General features: G+C 36.5%; 1 protein-coding gene and 1 non-coding gene across 3 annotated transcripts; one reads left to right on the forward strand and one right to left on the reverse strand.

Moving 5' to 3' along the window:
• Positions 1–260: 260 nt before the first annotated feature.
• Positions 261–23,675, reverse strand: LOC133532931 (uncharacterized). Of its 2 annotated transcripts, XM_061871798.1 has the most exons (7): positions 23,333–23,675; positions 13,949–14,109; positions 11,046–11,174; positions 8,900–9,229; positions 7,697–7,903; positions 5,360–5,408; positions 261–3,794 (listed from the first exon to the last, which is right to left on the reverse strand). In XM_061871798.1, the coding sequence occupies exons 2-7, from the start codon at positions 14,082–14,084 to the stop codon at positions 347–349; spliced, it is 4,299 nt and encodes a 1,432-aa protein (XP_061727782.1). In that variant the 5' UTR covers positions 14,085–14,109; positions 23,333–23,675; the 3' UTR covers positions 261–346. The 2 variants fall into 2 exon arrangements, with proteins under 2 accessions (XP_061727782.1, XP_061727783.1); XM_061871799.1 differs by lacking the exon at positions 23,333–23,675 and having other exon boundaries at positions 13,949–14,353.
• On the forward strand, positions 20,657–20,750 carry Trnam-cau (transfer RNA methionine (anticodon CAU)). The gene is made up of 2 exons: positions 20,657–20,693; positions 20,714–20,750. It is a non-coding gene; the product is annotated as a tRNA-Met (tRNA).
• Positions 23,676–25,728: the final 2,053 nt, after the last annotated feature.

Below are 25,728 nucleotides of genomic sequence, written 5' to 3' on the forward strand. Positions count from 1 at the left end.
TTATTTGGTCATGTAATGTTTTCATCTACCCTCAAGTGGCTTAAGGAGCCATTTGAGGGTAGATTTGGTTTACTTTTATTTAAATACTTAAAGATACAGAGTATAGATATGTTTGTTATGTCATCGAGTTTTTAAGCAAATACCTGTGACAGACTGGTTTCTTCGTTTTGTTCTCGACTGATGAAATCAGTGATTGTACATTTCCTATCATAATTTGCAAAGCATATGGTGTTAATGATAATAAAATAAAATTTGACACATATGTTATTAATTATTTATTAAAAAGTTAGTATAAAACATGTAAACTACAAATTATATACAAAGTACGAAGAACGCGTCACATTTGTTAGTAGTGAGTGGAGTTATTTTGTACAATTGCATTGTTATTAATATTATTCAATAAGTGGTTGTCATCGTACGCCTGCGACGGGTCTGAATTGATATTCGAAATGAGATCTGCATTTAGCTTACTTGTTTCGTCTTCATCTAGATTTGTAACCACTGTCTTATGCGACTCGGTACCCGGTATTGTCTGCGGTACAGTTGTCTTATTTAAAAAAATAGTATCCATAAAATATTTTGCTTGTCCCTTTTGTCTTGGATCATTACTATTACTGGTTTGACTTATGGGTAAATTCGCCATTGTGTCAATCATTATACGCTTTTTTAGTAAAGGTGACGAATGTATTACATTTTGATGACGTGTTGCTGCTGGTTTTTTATTTGATTTTTGTGCCACAGGATTTTTTTCAGTCGTAGTTGTCGTAGTCGTAGTTGTGGTGTAAATTTCAGGTAGCTTTGCTAATTCACTTGAAATTTTTGATAGGTATGCTTGTAAAATATCAGTATTTTGGTCTATGCGATCCAATATGTGACTTGTCAATTGTTGATTCTGGGACATTGCTTTGAGCAGTTTCATCTTCAAAGGATCCACAGTCGTTGTGGCGTAAGTAGAAAGTTTTTCTGCTTTAATAGTCGTCACTCTTGTTGTCGGCTCTATTGTTGTAGTTGACATAGTTGTCGTCTTTCCTGTATGATTTTCTGCCTGTGTTGCTGATGACTTCTCTGAATCTTGTGAATTTATCGTTTTGCAAAGTAGTTTACCTAAATCAGCAACACTTAAATGAAATATTTTACGTGGACTTGACGGTATAATAATGTCCAATAAATTCAGTTCCATGTTAGTTTTTGTTGTAATTTCACTAGATTTATTACTTATTACACCTTTGTTTATTTCGTCATTGTTACCCTGTCTATCAACCAGGACATTATTTCTCAGACCACTTTCCATTTCTAAGGGTTTCGTAGTTTCGTTAATGTTTGGTATTATTGAATTCAAATGATGACTGCAGATATGGGTTCTATTTATATTATCATCAGGTATTTCCACTTTAGATATTTCGGTAACGTTAACTTGTGATGAATACAGTAAACCACTTTTGTTATAAGACTTATTAATGCTAGTGTGAATTTCTTTAAATCCAGGTTTAGTATAATTGTCATTCTCGCGAGGTATTAGTCTAATGCTAACTTTGTAGTTATTCCTATGAGGTGGCACGACAGCTTTTAATAAGTCTTGCACATTGGAAGACTGATAAATATCTTCATTATTAAAAAGAGTATCAGATTCTTTACTTCTTTGAACATGTTTTAAGTGTGAGCGATCTTCTCTGGTCTCAGTGTCTTTAAAAATATGAGGGTATTTTGCCATGAGCGGATTTTCTATCATTCGTTCCCATGTGGGATTTTTATTTGAGAATATAATACGTTCAAAATTGAATGGATTTTTGTACATATTTGCTATATTATTCAACGTGCTAAACTGATATTCGGTGCCCCTTTCTTCATTCTCGCGGTTTATTATTTGTGGTGCATCTAGTTCAGCTATTATTGCTTGATTTGAATATATATCAGAGTTTTTTTGACCCATATCTCTGTCAATTATTCTTAATGTATGAAGCTGTCTTTTATTTCTTTCTTTGTTTTCTTGTTTCTCTATAAAATAATTTGACGTGGTTTTGAAAAGCACAGGATTTGTATTATACGGATCCTGTTTTTTTATTTCTGAAATACGTGAGCTGAATGGTTGGTTGCTTGGTTGAAAAAGAGGTTTATTTTTAAGAAGAGTATCTTCGTTATTCGATTTCATTAATTCAATAAAAAATAAATCTGGTTTTTGACTTTGCTTAATTGCAATGTTATCATTATAGATGTCCCCATCAGAAACTATCAACATGTTATTATTTTCACTTACTAACCCAGTTTTATCAATAGCTTTGCTATTGTCTACCTGTCGTTTACTGCGTTTGTTCTTTCTGAAGTATCGTGTCTGTCGTGGAAAAGTTTTAGTATTTAAATATTTATTGACCCTCATTTTCTTATTGGAATTCATAATTGTCTTGAGAGTTACAGAGCGCTTCTTTCTTTGCGGATTCATTAATGATGATTTTCCATTTCTTTTCAAAATAATGCCTTGTAAATTATTTCTTCGAAATTCTGTACTTCTTTTATAAATATCATGTACCTCTTTATAGGTATTTAAAGAGCGGTAATGGTTGTTGTAAATGTAATTGTATTCATTTTTACGATGGTGATTTACTCTTTTAACAGCCTGTCTAAAATTTTGTCTGTTCATGACAAATCTTTTTGTTCGCAGAGGTGTCTCATCATTGTTGACTTCACGTTTTTTCAATTCCTGTCCATACATTTCGTACTCACCTACGTGGTCTCCAAGTTGGTCAGGGTTATCATTCTTCTGGTGATACTTTCTCACTATATCTTCAATGCCGTGGAATAATTTAATACTTTCTGGATCTGGTGCCTGATCTATATACTGATTATAGCCAATAGAGAACCCGGTGCCTTCTATGTCTTTAAAAAGAAGCTGTAATTTACCAAGGTCCTCTGCATTTGTATTTTCTTGACTCGAATCTATCGATAAAGGAAGTTGGACTCTTTTAGGTATTGCAGGGTATCTGATATCTTTTGTATAATCAACTGATAGTTGATTTAATTCCGCCGAATTTATAGATTTTGAAGAACTGAGGAATTTTGGTTTAGAATCTTGTTTTTTCCATGTTTCACCGTTTTGATTAGCTACAAGTGGTAAGGGGTCCACTATTGGCATAGATTTGCTAATAGGATCCAAAGTCCTATATACACTTGAGATATGTTGGACGGCAAGACCCGCTACCGTTTCACGATCAAGTGGACTTTGGATTCTTTTTAATAATGGTTCGCGTTGATTTCTATCTACTGGCATATTTTCATGACTTGAACGAATAGCTTTCTGTATTTTTTCGATAATACTCTTCACTAACTTTCGTTTTTTTTCTCCTTCCATTCCAGTCTTATCGAAGTGCGTTTCTATTTCTACAAAAAGTTCATCATCGTCCTTTGTGTGAGGTGTTTCCGTTTGCTTCTCATAAGACGATTCAAGATTTCTTTTTATTCGTATTTTTTTCCTCTCAATCGCTGCCATAGAATCGTTAGATTTTTCAAACTTTTTAAGATACTCCATTGTAATTGTTTTTAAGTAGGTATCTGGCATGTGTCTATTTTTGAACTTATCTTTTAAGACATCAGCGAAATCTTCGACATCATGTTTTATTGTGTTTTCTACCGTTTTCTTGTTATTTTTCTTTGTTGTTGTTGTCGTTGTTGATGATGTTGATGTTGATGTTGTTATTGTTATTACAGGAGTTGTGGATTCAGAACTGTCTTCGCTTCTGATTTTGATTGGTTTCCCATTGTATATAAATTTGATGATGCCTTGAATATCTTCATTTGAGTTTCTGCAACAAACAATAATGAATGAATGAATTAATTAATATTTTTATTTCATGTAACACAAGGACACATATTTTTATTAGTAGAACTTACAAACGAAGGGGTTAGTAGGTACAACAAACATTAATTTAAAATAAAACAACACTGATGGGGGAATGCAATCCCTCACAGTGCGACAAGTAGGGACAGTCAACCCTATGCGCTATCATTCGTAGGATCCGGCGCACCAGGGATGCTGCGCGTGCACGCATGGTAGTATAAAAACAGTCCACACGCGCCGTCACGAACATCCCCGATGCGCTACAGAAACGGGGCAGCCTCATCAGCACCCGGAACGCATTATTGTACTGGACCCTAAGGGCCCCGTAAGCCCGTTGCGTATACTGCGCCCACAAATTGCAAGTGTAGAGGGAAGTGCAAAATGCCCTAAACAGTGTGACTTTAACCTCTTTTGAGCACCTAATAATACTATGTTGTATGTATTTTATGTTTAATTAGGGAAAAAAGTAGTGACAGTATTTTTAACACATTGTTAGGTTAGGTACTTTTATGGTTATCATAAAAGGGCCCGGCCGAGGCGCCCGACACTTCGTTTTCTATGAACTATGAATGTATCACGTGATGCTTTCTACAGAAAACTGAAGTGTCGGACGCCTTGGTTTTGACCCGGATTGTTCTAGCGTGAGTTATCCCTAAGATTTCTAAATAACGTTTAACTCTTTATAGGCCACGCTTAGATTTTATATGATCATCAAAACGCATCTTTTGTAATTTCTCTTATGCAGAATTTTAGGACTACGAGTATTATGGGGCATTATTAGGCTTGTATCGTGTAACATAACTGAACAAAGATTGCATTGTGCAGGTAACACAAAATCAGTGGCGTCCAATAAAATTCCGTAGTCATCTGGCATCTGGCATCGTAGTTTAAAAAACTCGGTGTGCTCAATAAAGCAAAGCGATACTTTACTCCAAGGTAAAGACTGCTACTTTATAAATCGCAAGTCAGACCCTATATGGAGTATTGCTGTCACCTTTGGGCAGGAGCACCTGGATGCCAGCTTGGGCCCTTCGACTCAGTTCAAAGACGTGCTGTACGAATCGTCGACGATCCCAAACTCACAAGCGGTATTGAACCTTTAAGTGTAAGGAGAGACTTTGCCTCCTTATGTGTATTCTACCGCTTGTACAATGGGCTGTGCTCTGAAGAATTGTTTGACATGATGCCCACGGCTACTTTCTATCACCGCACCGCCCGCCGTCGGCAGGGTATTCATCCTCACACCCTAGAACCTAAATGGTCACGCACTGTGCGGTTTAAGAGGAACTTCCTCCCGCGCACGCTCCGGTTGTGGAATGAGCTACCTGCCGAGGGTCTACAGTATGAGGTTCTTCAAAAAAGGAGTGTACAGATTTTTAAAGGGTCGGCAACGCGCATGTAACACCTCTGGAGTTGCAGGCGTCCATAGGCTACGGTGACTGCTTACCATCAGGCGGGCCGTATGCTTGCTTGCCACCGTCGTGGTATAAAAAAAGTGGACATTGTGAAGAATATTAAATTATGACTTACTCCTCCTTTTTATCGTGCTGTTTTATATCGACTAATATATATGCTGGATCTGAAAATAACAATTTACAAATATTAAAAACAAAGAGGCAATTAATAATGAAAACTAAATACTTCCTTGGTATATGATTTCAATTCAAGCTTACATGGTCATATACACAGCATAATATACAAGTTGCGGAAGGTTCAAAAAACTGGAAAGGTTCAGGAAAATTTCACGGGAAACAAAGGAAACTCCCTATAATACTAATGATATGAAATATTTAGTGTAAAGTAAAATCCAAAATAGCTCAACAATTAAAGTTTGTGACAATAACAATAAAAATAACTTACAATTAGGATAAGCTAGGTACAACGGCGAACGAATGAGGGATTTCTTCCAGTTAATCTTTGAGTAGATGAAGGGAGAAGAGGGTGGCAAATAAAGCAACATGTACAATACAATACAAATATACTTTATTGCACACCTCAATACAGAAACAGTACAAATAATACAACACATAAAGAAGAGGTAAACAACAGGCGGTCTTATCGCTAAAAAGCGATCTCTTCCAGACAACCTTTAGGTAGCGGAATTAAAAAAAAAAATTAATGTTATGACAGTAGGTGTTCCAGATGCAATAAAAGAAGTCTAGCACAGAATAAACACAAAACTAAGCAATATAATTATCATATACAAATATAAATAAAAAAGATATATAAATACATATACATACATATATTAAAATACATATTATATATATATATATATAATAAATGCCAGCCATAAGTATGGAAAAGGAAGCAGATAAAAGTATTACGGAGCAGGTAAAAAGTGAAGTTTAATGAGTCTCTTGAAAGAATTAGGACATTGAGCGCGCCTTAAATCTATAGGCAGAGAATTCCATAGTCGGATAGCTTGAGACGTGAAAGAATTATTATAAAATTTAGAAGAGGATGATGGTACAGAAAGAAGCAAGTTCTGGGAGCACCTAACAGAACGGAGGTAACTGAAACGGTTCTTGAGATAGCGGGGAGTCGCGGGGTTAAAAAGAATGGAATACAGAAGGGACAAAACGTGAGAGTTACGACGTAAGCGAATAGGGAGCCACTTGAGCTGCGAACGGAAGTGAGAGACATGGTCATATTTGCGTAACCCAAATATAAACCGTATGCACACATTTTGGATACGCTCAAGCTTATTAAGTTGCTCCTCAGTGAGATCGAGATAAGCAACGTCAGCGTAATCCAGAATAGGGAGGAGAAGAGTTTGTGCGAGAGCAATTTTCGTAGGAATGGGAAGAAAGTTCCGTAATCTCCTGAGTGAGCTAACTGCCACGAACATCTTCCTGCTAACTTCGGCCACCTGAGGTCCCCACGATAAGGTACTGTCCATAATGATGCCAAGGTTTTTTACTTGCTGCGAGTAGGGAATCAAAACACCATTAAAGTAAATAGGTGAGAGGTTGTTAAAGTCGATTCTGGGAAGCAGTTTTGGGCTACCTATTATAATAGTCTGTGTCTTAGACGGATTAACTTTTAGGCCAAAACTGCGACTCCATTTCGAGATTTCCTCTAAGTCGCTATTCACCCTATTGATGATGGACACGAGATCGCCAGTGACGCCCTGCAAGTAAATCTGAAGATCATCCGCATAAAGGTGATAATGTGAAGTAAGGTTAGAAGTAATTGAATTTATAAATATGGAGAACAATAAAGGAGACAACACGCCGCCTTGCGGAACGCCAGCCAACGTGTTGCACCAAGAAGAAAGGGAATCATCCACCTTTATGCGCTGCCGACGACCAATCAAGTAGCTACGAAACCATTCGACTACCGCAGGAGATATATTCAGAGAGCGTAGTGTTCCAAGGAGAATATCAAAATGTACCACAAGGCATTAGAAAGATAAAGGATATAAATACATACTCGTACATAATGAACACATAGGGTCTCTATTGTTTCCTTCTACAATACAATACAATACAATACAATACAATACAATACAAATATACTTTATTGCACACCTCAATACAGAAACAGTACAAATAATACAACACATAAAGAAGAGGTAAACAACAGGCGGTATTGTAAGTTTTAAGTCCTAATGTATTGTTTCTCCACATTTTCGTTAGTCATAATTTGGTTTCTCTCAGAAACGCGTAACTTTTCAGGATTGCCATAAAAAAATCTAATCTAACATGGGACAACCTAAGGAAATTCCTGAAAAGTTAACGATGCCATAGTTATGACTAATGATAATATTACTATCATTACATTATGACTTTCAATAATTATGCCAAACAAAGGGATCCGTGAATATACTTATTACACTGAAAAGGAATACATCTATTTACTAACTTTTATTTTTTCTAGTAGTTTTAGTTCGTGTTTCGTTGTCAGCATCTGCAGCATTATTGAAGTCAAAGGCATTTACTCTCTTAAGTCCCTTATCTCCAAATTTATATTTCACTTCATTGTCCAGATTTTGTTCCTCATTAACAATGATTATTTCTTTTGGTGTAGTTTCTGAGTAAAATTCTCCAATAGTTTCAGCATGTTTATTCTCTGAAATTTACATAGTTTATAGTATAAAGATCAATACTATCATCAGATTACTATCTGGGTGATGGGTGAATGCACTTTTTATTGTCAGTAATTGCTGCGTCTCTCTTGCTCTAGCGTCAACCATCACGTTCTAATACTGGTAGTTATCGGCGTATATAGTGATCGGCGACCGGTAGCATTATATGTCACTTTAACGTAAACGTAATGAATAATATGGATAAGTCTGTGTTGTTAAAAATAAGACCATATATTCTTAAACACTCACTGAATTTAATTTGTTATAGTAAATTATCATATTTTATTCTATGTTTGATATAGTAAATTGATTCCTTTTAACATTGAGGATCTATTTAGGTATATAAAGAGAATGAACTTTCTACATCAACAGACTGTAAACCGATATTTCATCGTATTTATTCAAGGTTCTAACAAATTCGTAATACAATGATAATTTGTTTATAAAAAACATGCATACTACTATTTTAAATAATTTGTGTACGAAATTCATATAGAATCATATCCATGTAATACTTTCGCCGAAAACTTGCTACCGGCTGCCGATCATTGGTTATTACCTAGAATGAAATTTGTGGACATATGAAATTATTAAATGGAACAGAGTTGATTTTGTTTTATTTCGTTCGATTTTAAAACAAACCAATTTCAATTCTACGAGTATTTCCTATTACCATTGACTAGAGAACTGACAATTATTCTTCTGTGGTGGACCAATAGGTAGTCCCTTTTTTCAGATTATAAATTGTATAACCTCATAATTAGTGGTAACTTTTTTCCTCCAAAATTAAATCTGAGTAACTATGCATTGAATTATAGTGGTGTTTACGTATTATTGTACATATACAGCAATATTAGATATCATAGGAACCCTAGCATTTCGGAAGAAAAAGTTAATTATCACTACTTTTGAGGTTACAAAAATTCTAATCTTAATAAAACGGGGTATAGATCATAAGATTCATAAAATGCTATGCTCACCTTTCTGACCGTCGCCACGTTTGAAATTTCTGACCAGAGTCTTAATTTTTTCAATTAATTCATGCATATCGACATATCGGATTCCTTGTAACATATTATGTAACGCCAAATATATAATGTCTTCTCCCATTTGTTTTTCTGGTTGCAGTTCATTAATTTCTATATTGTTCTTTTGTTTTACTGTTTTGATGTAGATGTTACCATTTTCTGGAGTTGGCGTTGTATTCTCCGAGTCGTCATCATCTAGCGCTTCTAATAAAGACGCTAACTTGTTAGTTAGATAGCTTTTCGTTTTTGGGCTATTGATTCTCAGGAAGAAATTTTCCGAGTCTGGAAATATTTTAAAAACGATGGTTGTTATATTATTAAATCAGTAAGCTACGTCTCTGACTTTGCCGATAGTTCATATGTCCAGATTAGAATCAACTATTGCTTGTCAGTTTGTACTTACACCTTTTAGTTGCTTTTAAAAACAGAAGGCACTGCTTTAGATAGTTTCTTATCATGTACAGTCAAGTGTACAAATATGGGTGCACACAAGTTGCTCAAAAATATGTCCCATAGCTCTTATGTCGGAGAATTAAAAGCCATGGGACATATTTTTGAGTAATATGCGTGAACCTAGATTTTTACACTTGACTGTACCTACAAACGCAAAAAAACAAAAGCTTAATTTCTAGTAGTAATTTATATCAGTAAAAAGTTCAAAACCGATACAAATGCAGTTTTAAGTTGTACCGAAAGATTGTGGATGTGTTTTTAAATTAAGTATAGGGAAAAGAAAAAAACTAAACTAGAGTCAAACCAAGATAACTTGGCAGCCATTTTGACAGCCTAGAGAGTGAAAGTGTTATTTTTAACGTCAAACTTATGACGTTTACTTAACACTTGTACAGTGACGCACTATTAGTCTTAGCATATAAAAATATGTAACCGCCTTATTTTAAAAAGATTCTTACACGGAACGCGGTCAAGGATTTTGATTTATATACCATTTCGTTCGTATGAGATCACTAGCAGCTTAAAGTCATCCTCACGCTAGGACGGTCCAGGGTCCGAGTCGAGGCGCTCGACATTTCGTTTTCTACGATGGGTGATCACGCAGTGTTTATACTCAAGGAAGTGTCGGACGACACGGCCCGGACACAGACAGTTCTAGCGTGAGTAATCCTTTCAAATCAAATCAATTATAATTTATTTTCAATCAACTAAGGCCATAGATACAATAATAATTAAAAAAATAGTTATTATAAAAAAAAAAACAAAAAACCCGACTGCACACTAAAAAAGAGTAAAACAAGCCTGACAAGAATATTGTTGTTGATGGTAAGTATCGCAGGCGGGGACCAACAGAGGGTTACTTATAGTCATTTTGGTTGTTGGTCCCCGCCTCCGATACTTACCATCAACAACAATATTCTTGTGGGTTTGTTTTCCTCTTTTTTAGTGTGCAGACGGGTTTTTTTGTTTTTTTATAATATTTATTTATAACTTTTTAGTTACACCCAAAAAAATCCTCCCGTGATCAAAAAGAGTCTAACGAAGCCTCATACATCAAAATCCATCAAGCCGTTTAGGCTACAGGAGGCCACAAAGAAACAGACATACATACAGTCGAAAAACATTACCCACCTCCCTTTGGCAGTCGGGTAAAAATCTTATAATACTAAAAAAACATTTTTGTGGCGCAATTCTTGTATGGCGGAACTGCTGAAATATTACACCGTGCGGCCAGGTGCGGCTCGCACACCACAAATGAGCTGAAATGCACATAATGACGCGAGCTGGAACACTTTATCTCGTAACGGATCTTCTTGCGAACATATTTCACCAGATTGTCTGCCGTGGCGGAAATATGCAGGCGCGATACACATATAGGCGCTGTATTGAACGTGGTACGAGTATTCATCGTCTGCCGTGGCGGAAACATGTAGGCGCGATACATATAGCGCCGTATTCGGCGTGGCAGCACTCAGATCAGAAGCAATATCTGACTCCGCAGTGCCACACTGGCTCTTGCGAGGCGCCTTGCGTGGAGGCTGCTCCTCTTTGTAATATTTGATTGTCAATGTGATAAGATACGTAATGGCACAGAAGCCAAATTCCTTGACCGTACGTTTCAATTTCTATTGAAACGAAGACTTACCTAAAGACCTCTTACTTCTGTAGCGCCCCTCATCGTTCGTGTCCACTCCAATATAATAGTCCGGTATTTCTGTGGTAGCTTCATAATTATCAGTGACGTGATCTATTACTCCTATGTTCTCTGTTGATTCTAAAATATATTTAACAAGGCAATAGTTATTTGTTTTACAAGGGGGCAAAGTTGTTGTTTAACCGCGCGCGCTAATATTGATACCCGAGCACTGACCGACCGACCGGTCTGGTCTGGTCTGGTAGTGACCCTGCCTACGAAGCTGATGGTCCCGGGTTCAAATCCTGGTAAGGGCATGTATTTGTGTGATGAGCAATGGATATTTGTTCCTGAGTCATGGGTGTTTTCTATGTATTTAAGCATTTATAGATATTTATATATTATATATATCGTTGTCTAGGTACCCTCAACACAAGCCTTATTGAGCTTACTGTGAGACTTAGTCAATTTGTGTAATAATGTCCTATAATATTTATTTATTTATTTGCAAAAATACAGTAACATAACGTGTTAGAACTATTCAGGGACAATGTGTATTTGTTGCAAGCAGGCGTGCAAATATAATGTCAAATCTAAGCACTGACAAAATCTAAATTCTAATCATTGAGCAAGCGAAAGGTTCTAAAATTTTACCACGAGCGTAGTGAGTGGTTCGTGAAGTGGAATTTTGAGTGTTGCGACTTTTGAGTGTTTTAAGAAAAGACAAAAATTTTCACCACACTAACTCCAGGAAAATACTAACTGTGAATTACCAAAAAAACAAATCAAATAAAATTCAAATTAACGTAATAAAAAAAATATCATTCAAAATAATTATTTAAATGTCAATTCTACCAGCTAACAAGAAAATAACTCAAAATTTGCTGTATGTGGATAAAATGCAACTTTCTCATTCGTTTTTGAACAATCAAGAGGGCCTTTACTAGTTGGTGTGGTGAAAAATATAAGATAGATAGATAAACCATTTATTCGCTTGCCACAATACACACAACTAAACAAAAAATAATACAAACAATAGCAAAAGCAAAATAAAAATTAAATAAATAACAAAAAGCACCAATAAAAGGTAATGAGTGCTGTGTGCGTTGCAGCAAAACAAAAGGGTTCTGGCTCAGTAATACGCTCCACTCTTTCGGGTGAAGCACTGATAATTCTGCTAGAACCCAGATCACGAACAGATTAACGATGTAACAAAAAAAAAACATATATATATATATAAAAGTTTACTGTAATCAAAAGTAGTAAAATATCTATGTAGGTAAGAGCGAAGCTTACAGTATCACGGTTTTTGTACAATACAATAAATAAGAATCCACGCTCGGCAACAAACGGAGTTTCGTTCTCATTTTAAAACTACGTGTTGGATTGTAATGAAACTTTGCACATACTATGACATACTTATAAATAAATAAATAATTCAGCCTATATACGTCCCACTGCTGGGCACAGGCCTCCTCTCATGTGCGAGAGGGCTCGGGCTATAGTCCCCACGCTAGCCCGATGCGGATTGGGGACTTCACATACACCTTTGAATTTCTTCGCAGATGTATTGCAGGTTTCCTCACGATGTTTTCCTTCACCGAAAAGCTAGTGGTAAATATCAAATGATATTTCGTACATAAGTTCCGAAAAACTCATTGGTACCAGCCAGGATTTGAACCCGCGACCTCCGGATTGAAAGTCGGACGTCATATCCACTCGGCCACCACTGCTTCTCATGACATGACATACTTATACAACATATATCGTACTAGTTTTCGTTAAATACGAAGAATTTACAGCTATATAGTAGAATTTTTAAATACAAATCTTAATTAACTCAGTTTATATTGTTTGTTTAAATTACTAAAGTAATTTTTGCAACGAAAACTTATTATCGTTTTGTTTTGAATGCTTGTAAGCAATCTTGTGGTGATTTTATTCAAAAAACACTTCAGAAAAATAAGTCGCGTCACATATGTAACAATCGTAAATCATGCATGTCCCAAGACCGAGTCGCGAAACGCATCTTCTACTGCGAACTGCAAGATGGAAAGCGCAAACAAGGCGGCCAATTCTTGCGGTTCAAAGATGTGTTGAAACGGCATATGAAGAGGGCTCATATAGAGCCAACGAAGTGGGAGAGTCTAGCCAGTGACCGTCCACGTTGGAGGCATATTGTGCAGACTCAGGTGCGTCAGTTTGAAGCCAGGCGGCTCACAGAACTCGACGCTAAGCGCGACGAGCTGAAGGCCAGACCACCTGCGGCCATACTTTACAATTATGTCGGAGGGGTGCTGCGACGAGTGTGGTCGTACATTTGCTGCAAACATTGGCTATATCAGTCACCTGCGGCTACGGCTAGGAGATGATGATGATGATGAATCATAAATCATATAGGTAGGTAGATTATTTACATAGTTTTGGTTTCATAAGTAATGTACTTGAACTCATTTTTAAAAAGCGTTTTTCAATAATTTCCAATAAAAAGACGCGTCAAGATTGTTTACCTTTTTTCTAATGCAGAAACACAACTGTAGTACCTAATTTAAGCATAGTTTCTTGTAGTTCAAGCATGTATTGTATCGTATATTGTAAACTAAACAAACACCTACTAACCCTACGTGTTACAGATACCCCCCTCTGCAGAGCGTGCATGGAGGAGGAGGAGACAGCCGCCCACGTCATTCTTGAATGCCCAGGGGTGGCAGAATACCGGGCACAATACCTCGGTTCCCCGGGGTCTCTCCCAGAAGTCGTCGGCAACATCAAGGGTCTGCTAGGCTTCTTGGTAGAGTTGGGTTGGCAAGAGTAGTGCCGACAACCCACCATCACGCAAAATAGGCACGAATTACGACGTCGAGTTGCGGAAACCAAGCCCGCGCATACCAATACTAATCGTAAATTGTAATTACCTCTCTCCTTCTTGCTGAGCAAGTTGTCAATGTCAACGAAGACGTTTGTCAAAATCACAGTGAACGTGAAGGCGATGACCAGCAGACTGACGCAGAACACCCTGTAGAACACCCCCTCGCAGTCGCATCGTGACATCGGATATACAGGCTGAACACAAGCGCTGACGACAAAAAGAAAAATAAAATAGGGATCACACGATAGAAAAGTATGTATATAAATTCAATACGGGTGAATATTTAAATGTTGATCAGCATAGGAAGGAAGAAGTATATTGATACAGATTTTGCTTAGAAATACAATAAAAATATTAACCATGCAAAATAATTCAGCCCGCAATATAAAAAAAAACACAAATTACGAGATACGGGCTTTTTAAAGTAACTGTGAAGGCTTGTTGGCGCTTACTATAAAAAGATCGTATCTTAATGTCATATCATGTTATATCCTTATGTGTCGCAATGTTCGCAGTACAATAATGCTAGGTAAATTTACAAAAAATAATTTAGGGATTTGCCACACTGGATGCGTTCTGCGGTCAGGTCATTACAATTATATTTCAATTTGACCTGACCGCCGACCGCAGAACGCATCCAGTGTGGCAAATCCTTACGGGGTCATAATTGTTTTTGCAAACTTATTTGTAACTTTAAAAACTTCTTAATTTGCTTAAATTGCTCTGATATTTAGATTAAAATAGTATTTGTACAACTACACTATTTAAAAGTGCTTGTTGCTAGGCCTATTTGCTTAAATAATATATGGACTTTCACCTTGGTGTTATTTAAAGCCTCGTGTTAATGTTGATACCCGAGCAAGCGAAATCTTGAACATAGCGAAGGTTTCTAAATGATTACTAATTACTAATTAATTTTGCTACCGAATCACACGAATTTTCTCCACTACACCAACCCATGTCACAAATCAAAATTCAAATCCAAATAATATTTGTTAAATATTTTTTATTCAAAATCATTACTTAAAAGTTAATTTCACCAGTTCTAGGAAACAACTCAAAATCATGCATCTAATTAATTTGCTGCTCTTGTGGATAAAGTGCAACTTTCTTTCAGTTTTTTAATCACAAAGTGAGCTTTAAATTACGAGTAGGAGGCCGATTTTTTAATTTTGACCGCTCTATTTCGTTACTCGAATATCTGTGGAAAACGGCGAAATGCTATTTTTGACATACAAGCGATACAAATTGGGAATCTAGTGGTATTGACCACTCGTTTTCAAGTCTATTTTGTAGAATTTAAATGCCTAATAGTGGCAATAGTATTGAACGAAATACACGAAATCGGGCGGTCGAAATTCAAAAATCGGCACCGTGGTGTGGTAAAAAAATTCTGTATGAAATCTGTATTCGTAGAAATACACAAAAAACACTTATTTTACCTGTGCAACTAATTTAGTCTAGACACATTGTGACAAATGACAATTCTAATCATGATAGGAATGTAAGAATGAACTAGTGTTATCTAAATAACGACAGTTATTTCAAAACATAGTTGGTAAATAAATATCAATGATGATATATATTCTTAATGTTCTGTCTGATGGTACTGTCGGTAACAACAGTAGCTAACGACATATTTTTTTTTTCAAAGGCACATATACATAATCAATTTTATGCGGTTCGCCAAACTGCTTATGCGGTTTGTTGGCGAGACAGCGCTCATTTTTTACATTTTTACGCACCTAAAAAGGTACCGTACTTAACCCCTTACCGCATATGCAACCTATATATACATATATGGCTGATATAATCTTCTACTCTATTGACAGCTATTTAAGTTCAAATTTAAAACTATATTTTTTATGACACGTTACTTTACTGGCTAAATAGTAGATTGTTAACCAAGGGATGAAAGGTACTCATTTCTGTCTGCTTGAACTGTGAGAGCGCCAATAGTCCGAGGCTGAAATGATGCCTTTCACGAGTTAGACACTAATTTTCATATAGAATACGAGGACAGTAAATTACATGTGTTTAAAAATAACCGGACAAGTGCGAGTCGGACTCGCCAACTGAGGGTTCCGTACTTTTTAGTATTTGTTGTTACAGCGGCAACAGAAAATTTCAACTGTCTAGCTATCACGGTTGATGAGATACAGCTTGGTGACAGAAGAACAGACGGACACTGACGGACGGACACCGGAGTCTTAGTAATAGGGTCCAGTTTTACCCTTAGTACTTTTTGCATTGCATATTGCATAATAAAATACAAGCTAATTTTTGTGCATTACATACATAATCACTAATTGAAAGCGGAGAAGCTTGAACTTGATATAATCATTAAAAAAATTATACATAGGTACTTATACTTGTTCATATAATAATGGTCAAATTGTTATTATAATGCCGATCTAGCATCGAGTAGCGGAACGCTCAGTACTGCTACTCGACAATAGATATCGCGGCAAACAAAAAGTCTAATGCTCAACGATTTTCAGCTAATATTATAAACAGAGTAAGCGTAGGAGTTGAAAATAGAGTTCCGGTTACTCTGGTTATAATATTAGCGGAAAATCGTTGAGCATTTGACTTTTTGTTTGCCGCGATATCTATTGTCGAGTAGAGTACTGAGAGTTCCGCTACTCGATGCTAGATGTCGACTGCGAATATAATAAGCATTTTGGTACCAAAACTGATGTATGGAGTGAGCACTCTATTAATTCTTATTTCTCTATGTAACTATGTATGTAATAGTATACAGGGTGATTCATGAGACGTGAGCAGGACTAAGCATACACAATCAGTAAATGTTAATGAACCGTTCACCATCATATTTAAGTAAAACAATCTCGCTTTATTTCTGTTATTTAACTTTTTGGGAAGGACAAATTTGATAATCTACAATCATGGACACCCTACAATACTTAATTAAGAAAGATAAACCCTCTTTAACCGTTATGACAGCAGTTTGATTATGAAGAAAACAAAATGTCACACTTGAGTGAGATACGATTTTTCAAAAGTAACCAGACTCCGATGACATTCAATTTGTCACTTGTTATGGATAAAACAAAGAGGGTGACCATACATGGCGTAAATAAATCAAAACATTTTTTCTTTGAACAGTAAAAAATAAAAGAACGTTAATCTCACAAATACTGGTACGAAACAGTTGCTTATAACTTACTGAATGCTCAAGCTTGATCCTGCTCACGTCTCCTGAATCACCCTGTATTGTTGACCAAGGGATGAAGGGTACTCAATTTTATCGAAGTAGTTTAGTGCTCGAAAGCAGTGAGAGCAACAATAGTTCGAGGCTGATGCCTTCCACCCGAGTCAAACACTCTACTTTTATTTTCGAATACAAGGAAAGTAAATTATGATGTGTTTATAAAAAAACATGACTAAGTATTCTTAAACTTTCATGAAGTATCGTTATTTATCGATAGAAATTGTGCAACAAATCCATTTAAAAAAAAAACTTATTTTAATTGCATTTCGTAAAAAAGTGAAAAAAAAAAGTACGTGGAAAGTAAAATGCTCTAGAGCAGAAACGTATCACTTTCTGCACATTTCATAGAACAACAACGACCCACTTTCAGAGCATGAGAAATTAAAAACAATTTTCAGAGGTTTATAGGGAGCGTGCATGAACTGTAGGAGGCAGCACAGGAGCCGTCAGATTTTTGGCGCGAGGCGTAAATGTGATGTTTATTGTTCCGATGTAGCCCACAAGATGGCAGAACCTACTATGCACAAGGAAACACGTGACGTGTACATGTGCATGTTTATGGTTCCGATTCAGGCCACAAGATGGCAGACCCTCCAACGCGCACGGTCCCTATAGTTTTTACCCACTAGGTTAAACAAAAATAAAATGAAAAAGTTTGACTCGTGAAGGATTCGAACCTCCGACCTCCGATAATGAGAGAGTTTATTTCAATAATGTATTCGGCGCTCTACCATCTGAGCCAACGAGTCTATACATCAGTCGCCGAATACTGTGATCAATTGAAGCAAATCACGTATTGCACAATATGATGCAATTGCATCAGTCTCTGAACATGACGTCACCTCACTGCCGCGCCTCTGGGGTAAACGTCATTTTTTTATGATACAGTAGGGCTAAGATGGTCGGCTCTTTATCATTTGTCACCATGCCTGTCACGTTCTAACCAGTATGTAAGCGCGAAAATGACGGACATATTGACAAGTGATAAAAATGGAACCATACTGCCACCGCAGGAGGCAAACGAGCAGATGGATCACCTGATGATAAGCGATTACCGCCGCCCATGGACACCTGCAACACCAGAGGCGTAAGTGCGTTGCCGGCGTTTAAGATGGGGGAACCCTGGTCTAAACTAGCGTCCTGGTGCCTCGCTTGCTGTGAGAGTATGAATAAGTGAAGAGTTGAAGAATAATTTCTACACTGTTACTTAGGGCCGGTTCAGACGGACTGCAACTCGACTGCAACTTGTATGGGAACTGCACGTCGACGTTGTAGTTGGAGTGCAGTCGGCATGCAGTTCCCATACAAGTTGCAGTCGAGTTGCAGTCCGTCTGAACTGGCCCTTATAAATAAATAAATAAATATTATAGGACATTATTACACAAATTGACTAAGTCCCACAGTAAGCTCAATAAGGCTTGTGTTGAGGGTACTTAGACAACAATATAATATATAATAATTTTATAATACTTAAATACATAGAAAACACCCATGACTCAGGAACAAATATCCATGCTCAACACACGAATAAATGCCCTAACAGGATTTGAACCCGGGACCATCGGCTTCATAGGCAGGGTCACTATCCACGAGGCCAGACCGGTCGTCTTATGTATAAGTGTGTTCATTCATATTCATAAATTGCAAGTGTAATTGGTGTAAAGTAAACAGTCTTGTAAATACTATAAAAAAAAATTTTTTTTATAAAAAAGCCGCAATTACTTCTGCTGCTAATTATGCTGGCTACACAACTACCTGTTATGAATGGGTCGGCAGCTCTGGGCTATAACCGCGAAAATCTAAGTTCGTCAATTGCGGGCATTTTTCTCTGTCACTCTAATCACGTCTTAGTGAGCGTAAAAGAGAAAGATCTCATGGGGCCATGCATCGTTGAAGTTGCAAGTATGCAAGTGTCAGTCAGTTGTTATCTAGAAGATACTTAATCAAATAACAACTTATAAAAACATAACTAGTGCTGGTGACGTCATTATGACATTAAGTCGCATATAGGATGTTATTTTAAAACAATATTGTAACATCTCAGTGATTCTTAATAATGATAATATATATATATAATTGTTTATTTATAAAAATACTTGGTAATTTACACAAAAAATAATGAAAACATTAAAAAACGATAAGTGTATCATTTTTTATTAGGTAGTTACTAATTCTAATCTAATGTAATTCTAACAACAAAATATTATATAATATAATAAATTAAGTATCTATAATCTAGATAACAACACTCTGTATTTAGTTTGTTCATACGTCTGTCATCGGTACCAAAATTTCGTTCTCTATTCAAAATGAACAAATGGAAAAATAATTTGCGATTTCTTGTGTGGTCCCTATACGGTTACTGAGTGCCGGCGAGTCGAACGCTACAAAAGCGGTCCAAAAAGTGTCCTCGATATGCGGAACAAAGGCACGTTATCGGAGAGCGCACCTACATTGGCTTTTTGAGCGTTGGACTAGTCCGTGCTCAGACTCTATACGACCCTTTGTTGTAGGTAGTGGCACGCGCGGTTTAAGTTAAAAATGGACAAAAGATAAGCCGCTCCGGGCCAACTTCGAATCGAACTACTATAAGAGGTTGATGCCCTATAGGGACCGTGCGCCTTGGAGGGTCTGCCATCTTGTGGCCTGAATCGGAACCATAAACATGCACATGTACTTGTCACGTGTTTTCTTGTGCATAGTAGGTTCTGCCATCTTGTGGGCTACATCGGAACAAAAAACATCACATTTACGCCTCGCGCCAAAAAATCGACAGCTCCTGTGCTGCCTCCTACAGTTCATACACGCTCCCTATTGCATCATATTGTGCAATACGTCTCTTGACGTCATTTTGTTCCATACGATCCTCACATTCGCTGCATGATGCATAGACTCGTTAGCTCAGTTGGTAGAGTGCCGAATTCATTCTTGAACTAAACTGCCTTTACTATCGGAGGTCGGAGGTTCGAATCCTTCACGAGTCAGACTTTTATGTCTATAAGATTTTAGTTTATTTTATTGATCTTAATTTTGAAAATATTTATCAGTTCCCAGTCCACTTGCAATGTTATCTATCTCTTTTTTTTAAATTTATTTATTATAAAGGTACATAACATTGTGACACCACTTTATTCCTCGCCAAACTGCGGTCGCAGTTTGTTGGCGAGATAGCGCTCATTTATACATATTTATCTGTTTTACTTTTTGCTGGCACTTTCTGCCATCTGTTCAGAGGGATTGATCAAATACCTTTCTCTGCGCTGCGGTCCTGTAAAGGCCATCCCACAGCGATAGGGTGCAAGCCGAGACTGCTGAGACAGCAAGACAGACACAGCCTCATAGCTCTCAGAAAGAAGGGTACCACTTGAGACCCTCCTCCTCCTCTGCTCCTTTCAGCAGAAAGTAGGTAGTTGTAATAACACCATTAGGACGAGGTACCTACTAACTTCATGCTGCACCATATTTATATCTGACGTCACGCTGAGCCATACCATCCTCACATTCGCTGGATAATTCATGGACTCGTTAGCTCAGTTGGTAGAGCGCCGAATTCATATCTGAACTAAATTGCCCTTACTATCGGAGGTCGGAGGTTCGAATCCTTCACGAGTCAGCTTTTTTAATGTTTATTTTATCTGGGTTTTTAATGTTTTAGCCTATCCATATTCTTTAAATAATTCTAAATCAATGGTACCAAAAACAATTTTATGTATATCTATGGCGTAGGCTTCTATAGTGACTTAAGTCTCGCGATGTTGCCAAATATATATAAGCGAACTAGCTAAAATTAAATGGGAATCGGTTGAGTAATGCGACCTTCGGAGGAGAACATCTAGACATACGAAATAATTTTTGCCCAAGCTGAAACGGAGACCTTCAATAACGCTCGGTCAATTAAGTGTTGTAGTTACTGTCCTAATAGATGTCGTCTTCAATCTTAATTAGAGGTTATGGAAGGTAGAGGCAAGGAACAAAATCTCCATATACCAAAAAGTGTCCGACAAAAAACCATAAATAGGTGGCGCTACAATACCTAGAATACTTGAGAAAAAATCTAATCATAGACAGCGCACTTCACTCCGTCAATAACGCCTAGGTTCTTAGCTACTCTAGCGCTACTCTAGAGAGATTTGGAACAATTATTTATAGCTGACAGCTGGACACTTTTGTAACAATCCTGCCTAAGGAGTTTTTGCTCCTTGCCTCTACCTTCCATATTAGGGGTGACAAACGAGCTGTCAACTACTTGAGTTAGACTGTCAAACACTAATAGGACGTTTAACTTATTATTGTACAATAAGTTAGTAGATTTAATACTTAACTGTAGTTTGTTCTGTACATAGTGTAGTGTTCATATTGTTTAATAGTTGTATGTAGTCTATTAGTTAGTCGTAATTTGTATTTCTTTGCAGATCGGATACTCCACCGAACACTGTCTATGACCGTAATAAGATTCATATACTAGCCGTGTCTTATCCAACCTCGACATTGGCAGAATCATCAACACTGTGATCAACACCTTGATGGAGCCATAACACAAAAAATTGATTGATTGAACTTATTGTATACAAAAGTTTCAAGAGTGGGATAACAAATCCTCTTAAGTCAAAAAACAAAATTAAAAATTTTTACTTTTTTAGAAGTCAATACAACATTTACATCGACAGTCAGTAAACTATGAAATATAACTTTAGTTAAATAAACAATTGAAACCTACCTAAGTTAAACAAACTACACCAACGATTAACGAAAGGCTACTGAAAATAAACTTTATTAGAACATTATGAAAATTGCTTGCCGCAAAACTAACTGGCCACTGAGGTCATAATGCTATCTCCTTTACCCTTGTTAAGACCAACCAAGAGTGAAAGAGATGGCATTATGACCTGACCGGCCAGATAGTTTTGCGGATAGTAAAATTATCGAACCTGCTCACACAATAGGGTAGTTGAATGCTTTTCAAGTCAGTTTCTTATTCAGTTTTTTTCGAAGGTTCAAAACGATTAGCCACTATGGAATCTCTATAAAATACAGAACAATGACGTCACGGTGGAAACCTACTCTTTATAGTTCTTTAGCATTTATTATCTAAATAGAAATTGCGTCTCAAAACAACTGCGGTCTAGGTTTTCCTAATATTTTTGTGGTGCTTAATTTCATGCATGGTGTGAAATAATTTTTTCTGCACTCCGGGCGGAAAGCGTAACTTTGCTCCCGCTGCACTAAACGAAGTTGCCGCTTTCCAGCAGAAAAATAATATGCGCACCACAGGAAGAATCGTAGGACATTTCATCCCGCGTGTTTGCCAACAATTTGACACGCGGTACGCAACTTTTCCTCCCTTGGGACACAAATAACTAATTATAAATACAGGAAACATTCGGACACAACACTCGGACGTATGATTTAAGATTTTTTGAAACGGAGACGCATTTGTTCGCGATTCGCGCTGGCTTGGTTTGGTTTGGCTGGTTTGGTTTGGCTGGCTAAAAACACCCGAATAGCAATGTGCAAGTATCAGAACATTTCCCGAAAGTTTTGAATATTTTCATGAGAAAATTCTCATGCAAGTTTCCACTTAGAAAGTTTCCGTTCAGATCAGGAATCATTACGAGTACTCAATGTTCGTAATTTCAAGTGTTATAGAAATCGAATCTAGCTGTAAGGTTTGGCAATACGTGTTGAAAAAAATACCGAGAACATTTCATGGGAAATTTTCTATTTTTGAAATTTTTCTTTTGCACATTGTTATACCCGACATATTATCACCTAAATTACACTAGTACAGCTCGATGGAAATATGGATGTTTATGGGAAAACATATGTCTGAATAACTTATTATCAGTCGCACCAGTGTCTCTCAGTCGCACCGTCCGTACACTAAATTTATCAAACCGACTTGTTTTCATGTAATATGTCCAAATTTGTAAGAATTTGTTTAAATGTTTTATGTTGTTATTTATGATAAGTTAATATAAATGATATAGTTAATAAGGCAATATTGTATTAGGGTTAACCTGTAAGGGTAGTTGCTAAGTGACCATAAATAAAAAATATGTTTATGTAAGAATAAGTTTTCGCTAAGCTCGCTAAATTCTTATCATAAATAGATTTCTGTATATGTATGGTCTGAGCAGTCTAAGCTTAGATAAGCTATAGTTGGTATTAAAATAAGTTAAATAAAATAAAACATACCTTATTTGCCAATTTCCAAAAATTTACAAACGTTCACGTGTATTGTACTCAAGGATCGGTGCTACAGTGCCATATCTGATATCAAATGGGAAGTTTAAAAAAGTAAATCCAAAGAGGTGATAAGTATATCATCCTTTTGTCAAACTTTTCTTATTCAGTGCCTATACAGAATGAATGAAAGACGGTGTATGCGTTTAGGTCGAAATGCTGCTTAGAATCTTTAAAAAAAGAGGACAGTCTCTATTGTTGAAGATCGCTTTAGAACAATTTTGTTGTTTTAATAATGATGCCAGGGGCCCATTTCTCGAACGTTATTAGACTAATATTATTAGTCCATGAACTGTCAATTCCTATGGATTACCATGGCAATACACTAATAATATTAAACTAATACCGTTCGAGAAATGGACCCCTGGATCTGATGCAGTGGCGGGGCAAGACGAAAATTTGGTGTGGGCAAGGTACATTTAGCGAGGCCCTCTGGTGGCGCGAAAAATAACTTTTATGTTTTTACGTAGTTTATCCAAATTATACGTATTTGCCGCGCCGTCCCGAGCGCTTGATCATAGGCCCTTTTTTACGTTGGGAAAATGCTTTTACGCATCTCGAGGGGAGCAAGACGGGTATGACGGACTTAAGGACGAGGATGCCTACTATCGTCTAAAAACCCAACGGGGCGGCGCAGGATCGCGGTGAGCATACAACTGCTCCAGCGGGCAGGGTTCCATTTCTCGAACGGTATTAGTCTATTAGAATTATACTTCCAATATACCTAAATCATATTACATCTTACCTGTTAGAAGGGGTATTCTCTTTATAATTGGTTCTTTTTTTTTGTAGGTAAGTATATTTTATAGTAGATGATTTTATTTTATTTCTAGGTTTAATTTTGTAATAATATATTTTAGTTTAGTTAGTCAATATAGATTGTTTAAGAGCTTTATTACTATACTATGATTATTGAAATTAAACACTTACCTAAATCATTAAATCATTGCAATGTTCAAGTCCTTTAAATTAAAGAATACTGAGGACCTTTGGGTGATCTCTGTGAAAGTCATGCAATCTGTTATTGACGTCGTATTATTCAAGTGGGCATATTACAATGCGTTTATGAACGTCAAATAAAGCTACACCGGCTCTAACCGTTCACCTCTGACCCGAGAAGATTTAAATCCCCCCTCAATTGGAGGAGGGTATCCCAATATAGACCGGCAAGAAACTCGGCGGGACACATCTTTTCGAAACATTACATCTTATAATTAACATACATTAAATAAGAAAAAAAATACAATTTAGATTACTATAGAAATCATGCATTTACATACATTAGTTACTTTTCTTATACAAATACGTAGCTCTTTCAGAATATTATTTTTATTTCTAGTGTTTTAGTTATGGACATCCGAATTCTTAATGAAGGAGTCTAGATTCTTAACAACATAAATAATACTATCATAGATGTATTGGGAAGCTACAGTTAAAATATTAATTTATATGTAAAGTGCTCTTAAGTTATATAGTTAGAGAGTCTGAGCCATCTGATGAAGTATAGTAAGATTCCTCTATTTAAAGCAGGCAGCAAAGATGACTTTGGACATTTTAGACCTATTTCAATACTTTCTATTCTCTGTAAAGTGTCTGAAATATTGTATTGATCCAATTACTTCGATATTTCAACTCGAATGAACTACTTCAGGATCAGCAATTTGGTTTTACAAGAGGTCGTTCGACGACTGATGCCCCTCTGTACTAATCAAGTAATTCAATATCAGAAGTTAATGCAGTCCCAGGCAGTCTTGTCATCAATATAATCTTTGGTACTATAATAAGCTTGACAAATTAATTTACTTTTAATGTATAGGTATTTTAAATCCATTCTATCTAATTATTGAAAGTTTAGTTACCTATACTATTTGGCGGTTTATTGTAACACCGTACTCAATTTCCTTTATAAGAATTTGAGATATTTTGCAGCCGTGTTGGCACTACTTATGTATGTCACAATTTTTCTTAAAGTTATTGATATGTTTATGAACATACACAATATTTGCATAAATGTATTGACAGTATACAGTAAGTATATTAATATCTTTAAACTTATTTATATATATTTATATATTATATATATCGTTGTCTAAGTACCCTCAACACAAGCCTTATTGAGCTTACTGTGGGATTTAGTCAATTTGTGTAATAATGTCCTATAAAATTATTTATTTATTTCTAAGCGAATCTCTAACATTCATTTTATTAATTGAACGAATAGCGCGCTTCTGTAGTACAAAAATGACATTGATATCAGAAGCATAACCCCAAAGCAAGATGCCGTACGACATAATCCCGCACCAGAACAGGTGGCGCAACCGAAAACTGCGTCGTCAAAATGATATTTA

The sequence above is a fragment of the Cydia pomonella genome, chromosome 28 (assembly GCF_033807575.1).
Source record: "Cydia pomonella isolate Wapato2018A chromosome 28, ilCydPomo1, whole genome shotgun sequence".
Classification (NCBI taxonomy): domain Eukaryota; kingdom Metazoa; phylum Arthropoda; class Insecta; order Lepidoptera; family Tortricidae; genus Cydia; species Cydia pomonella.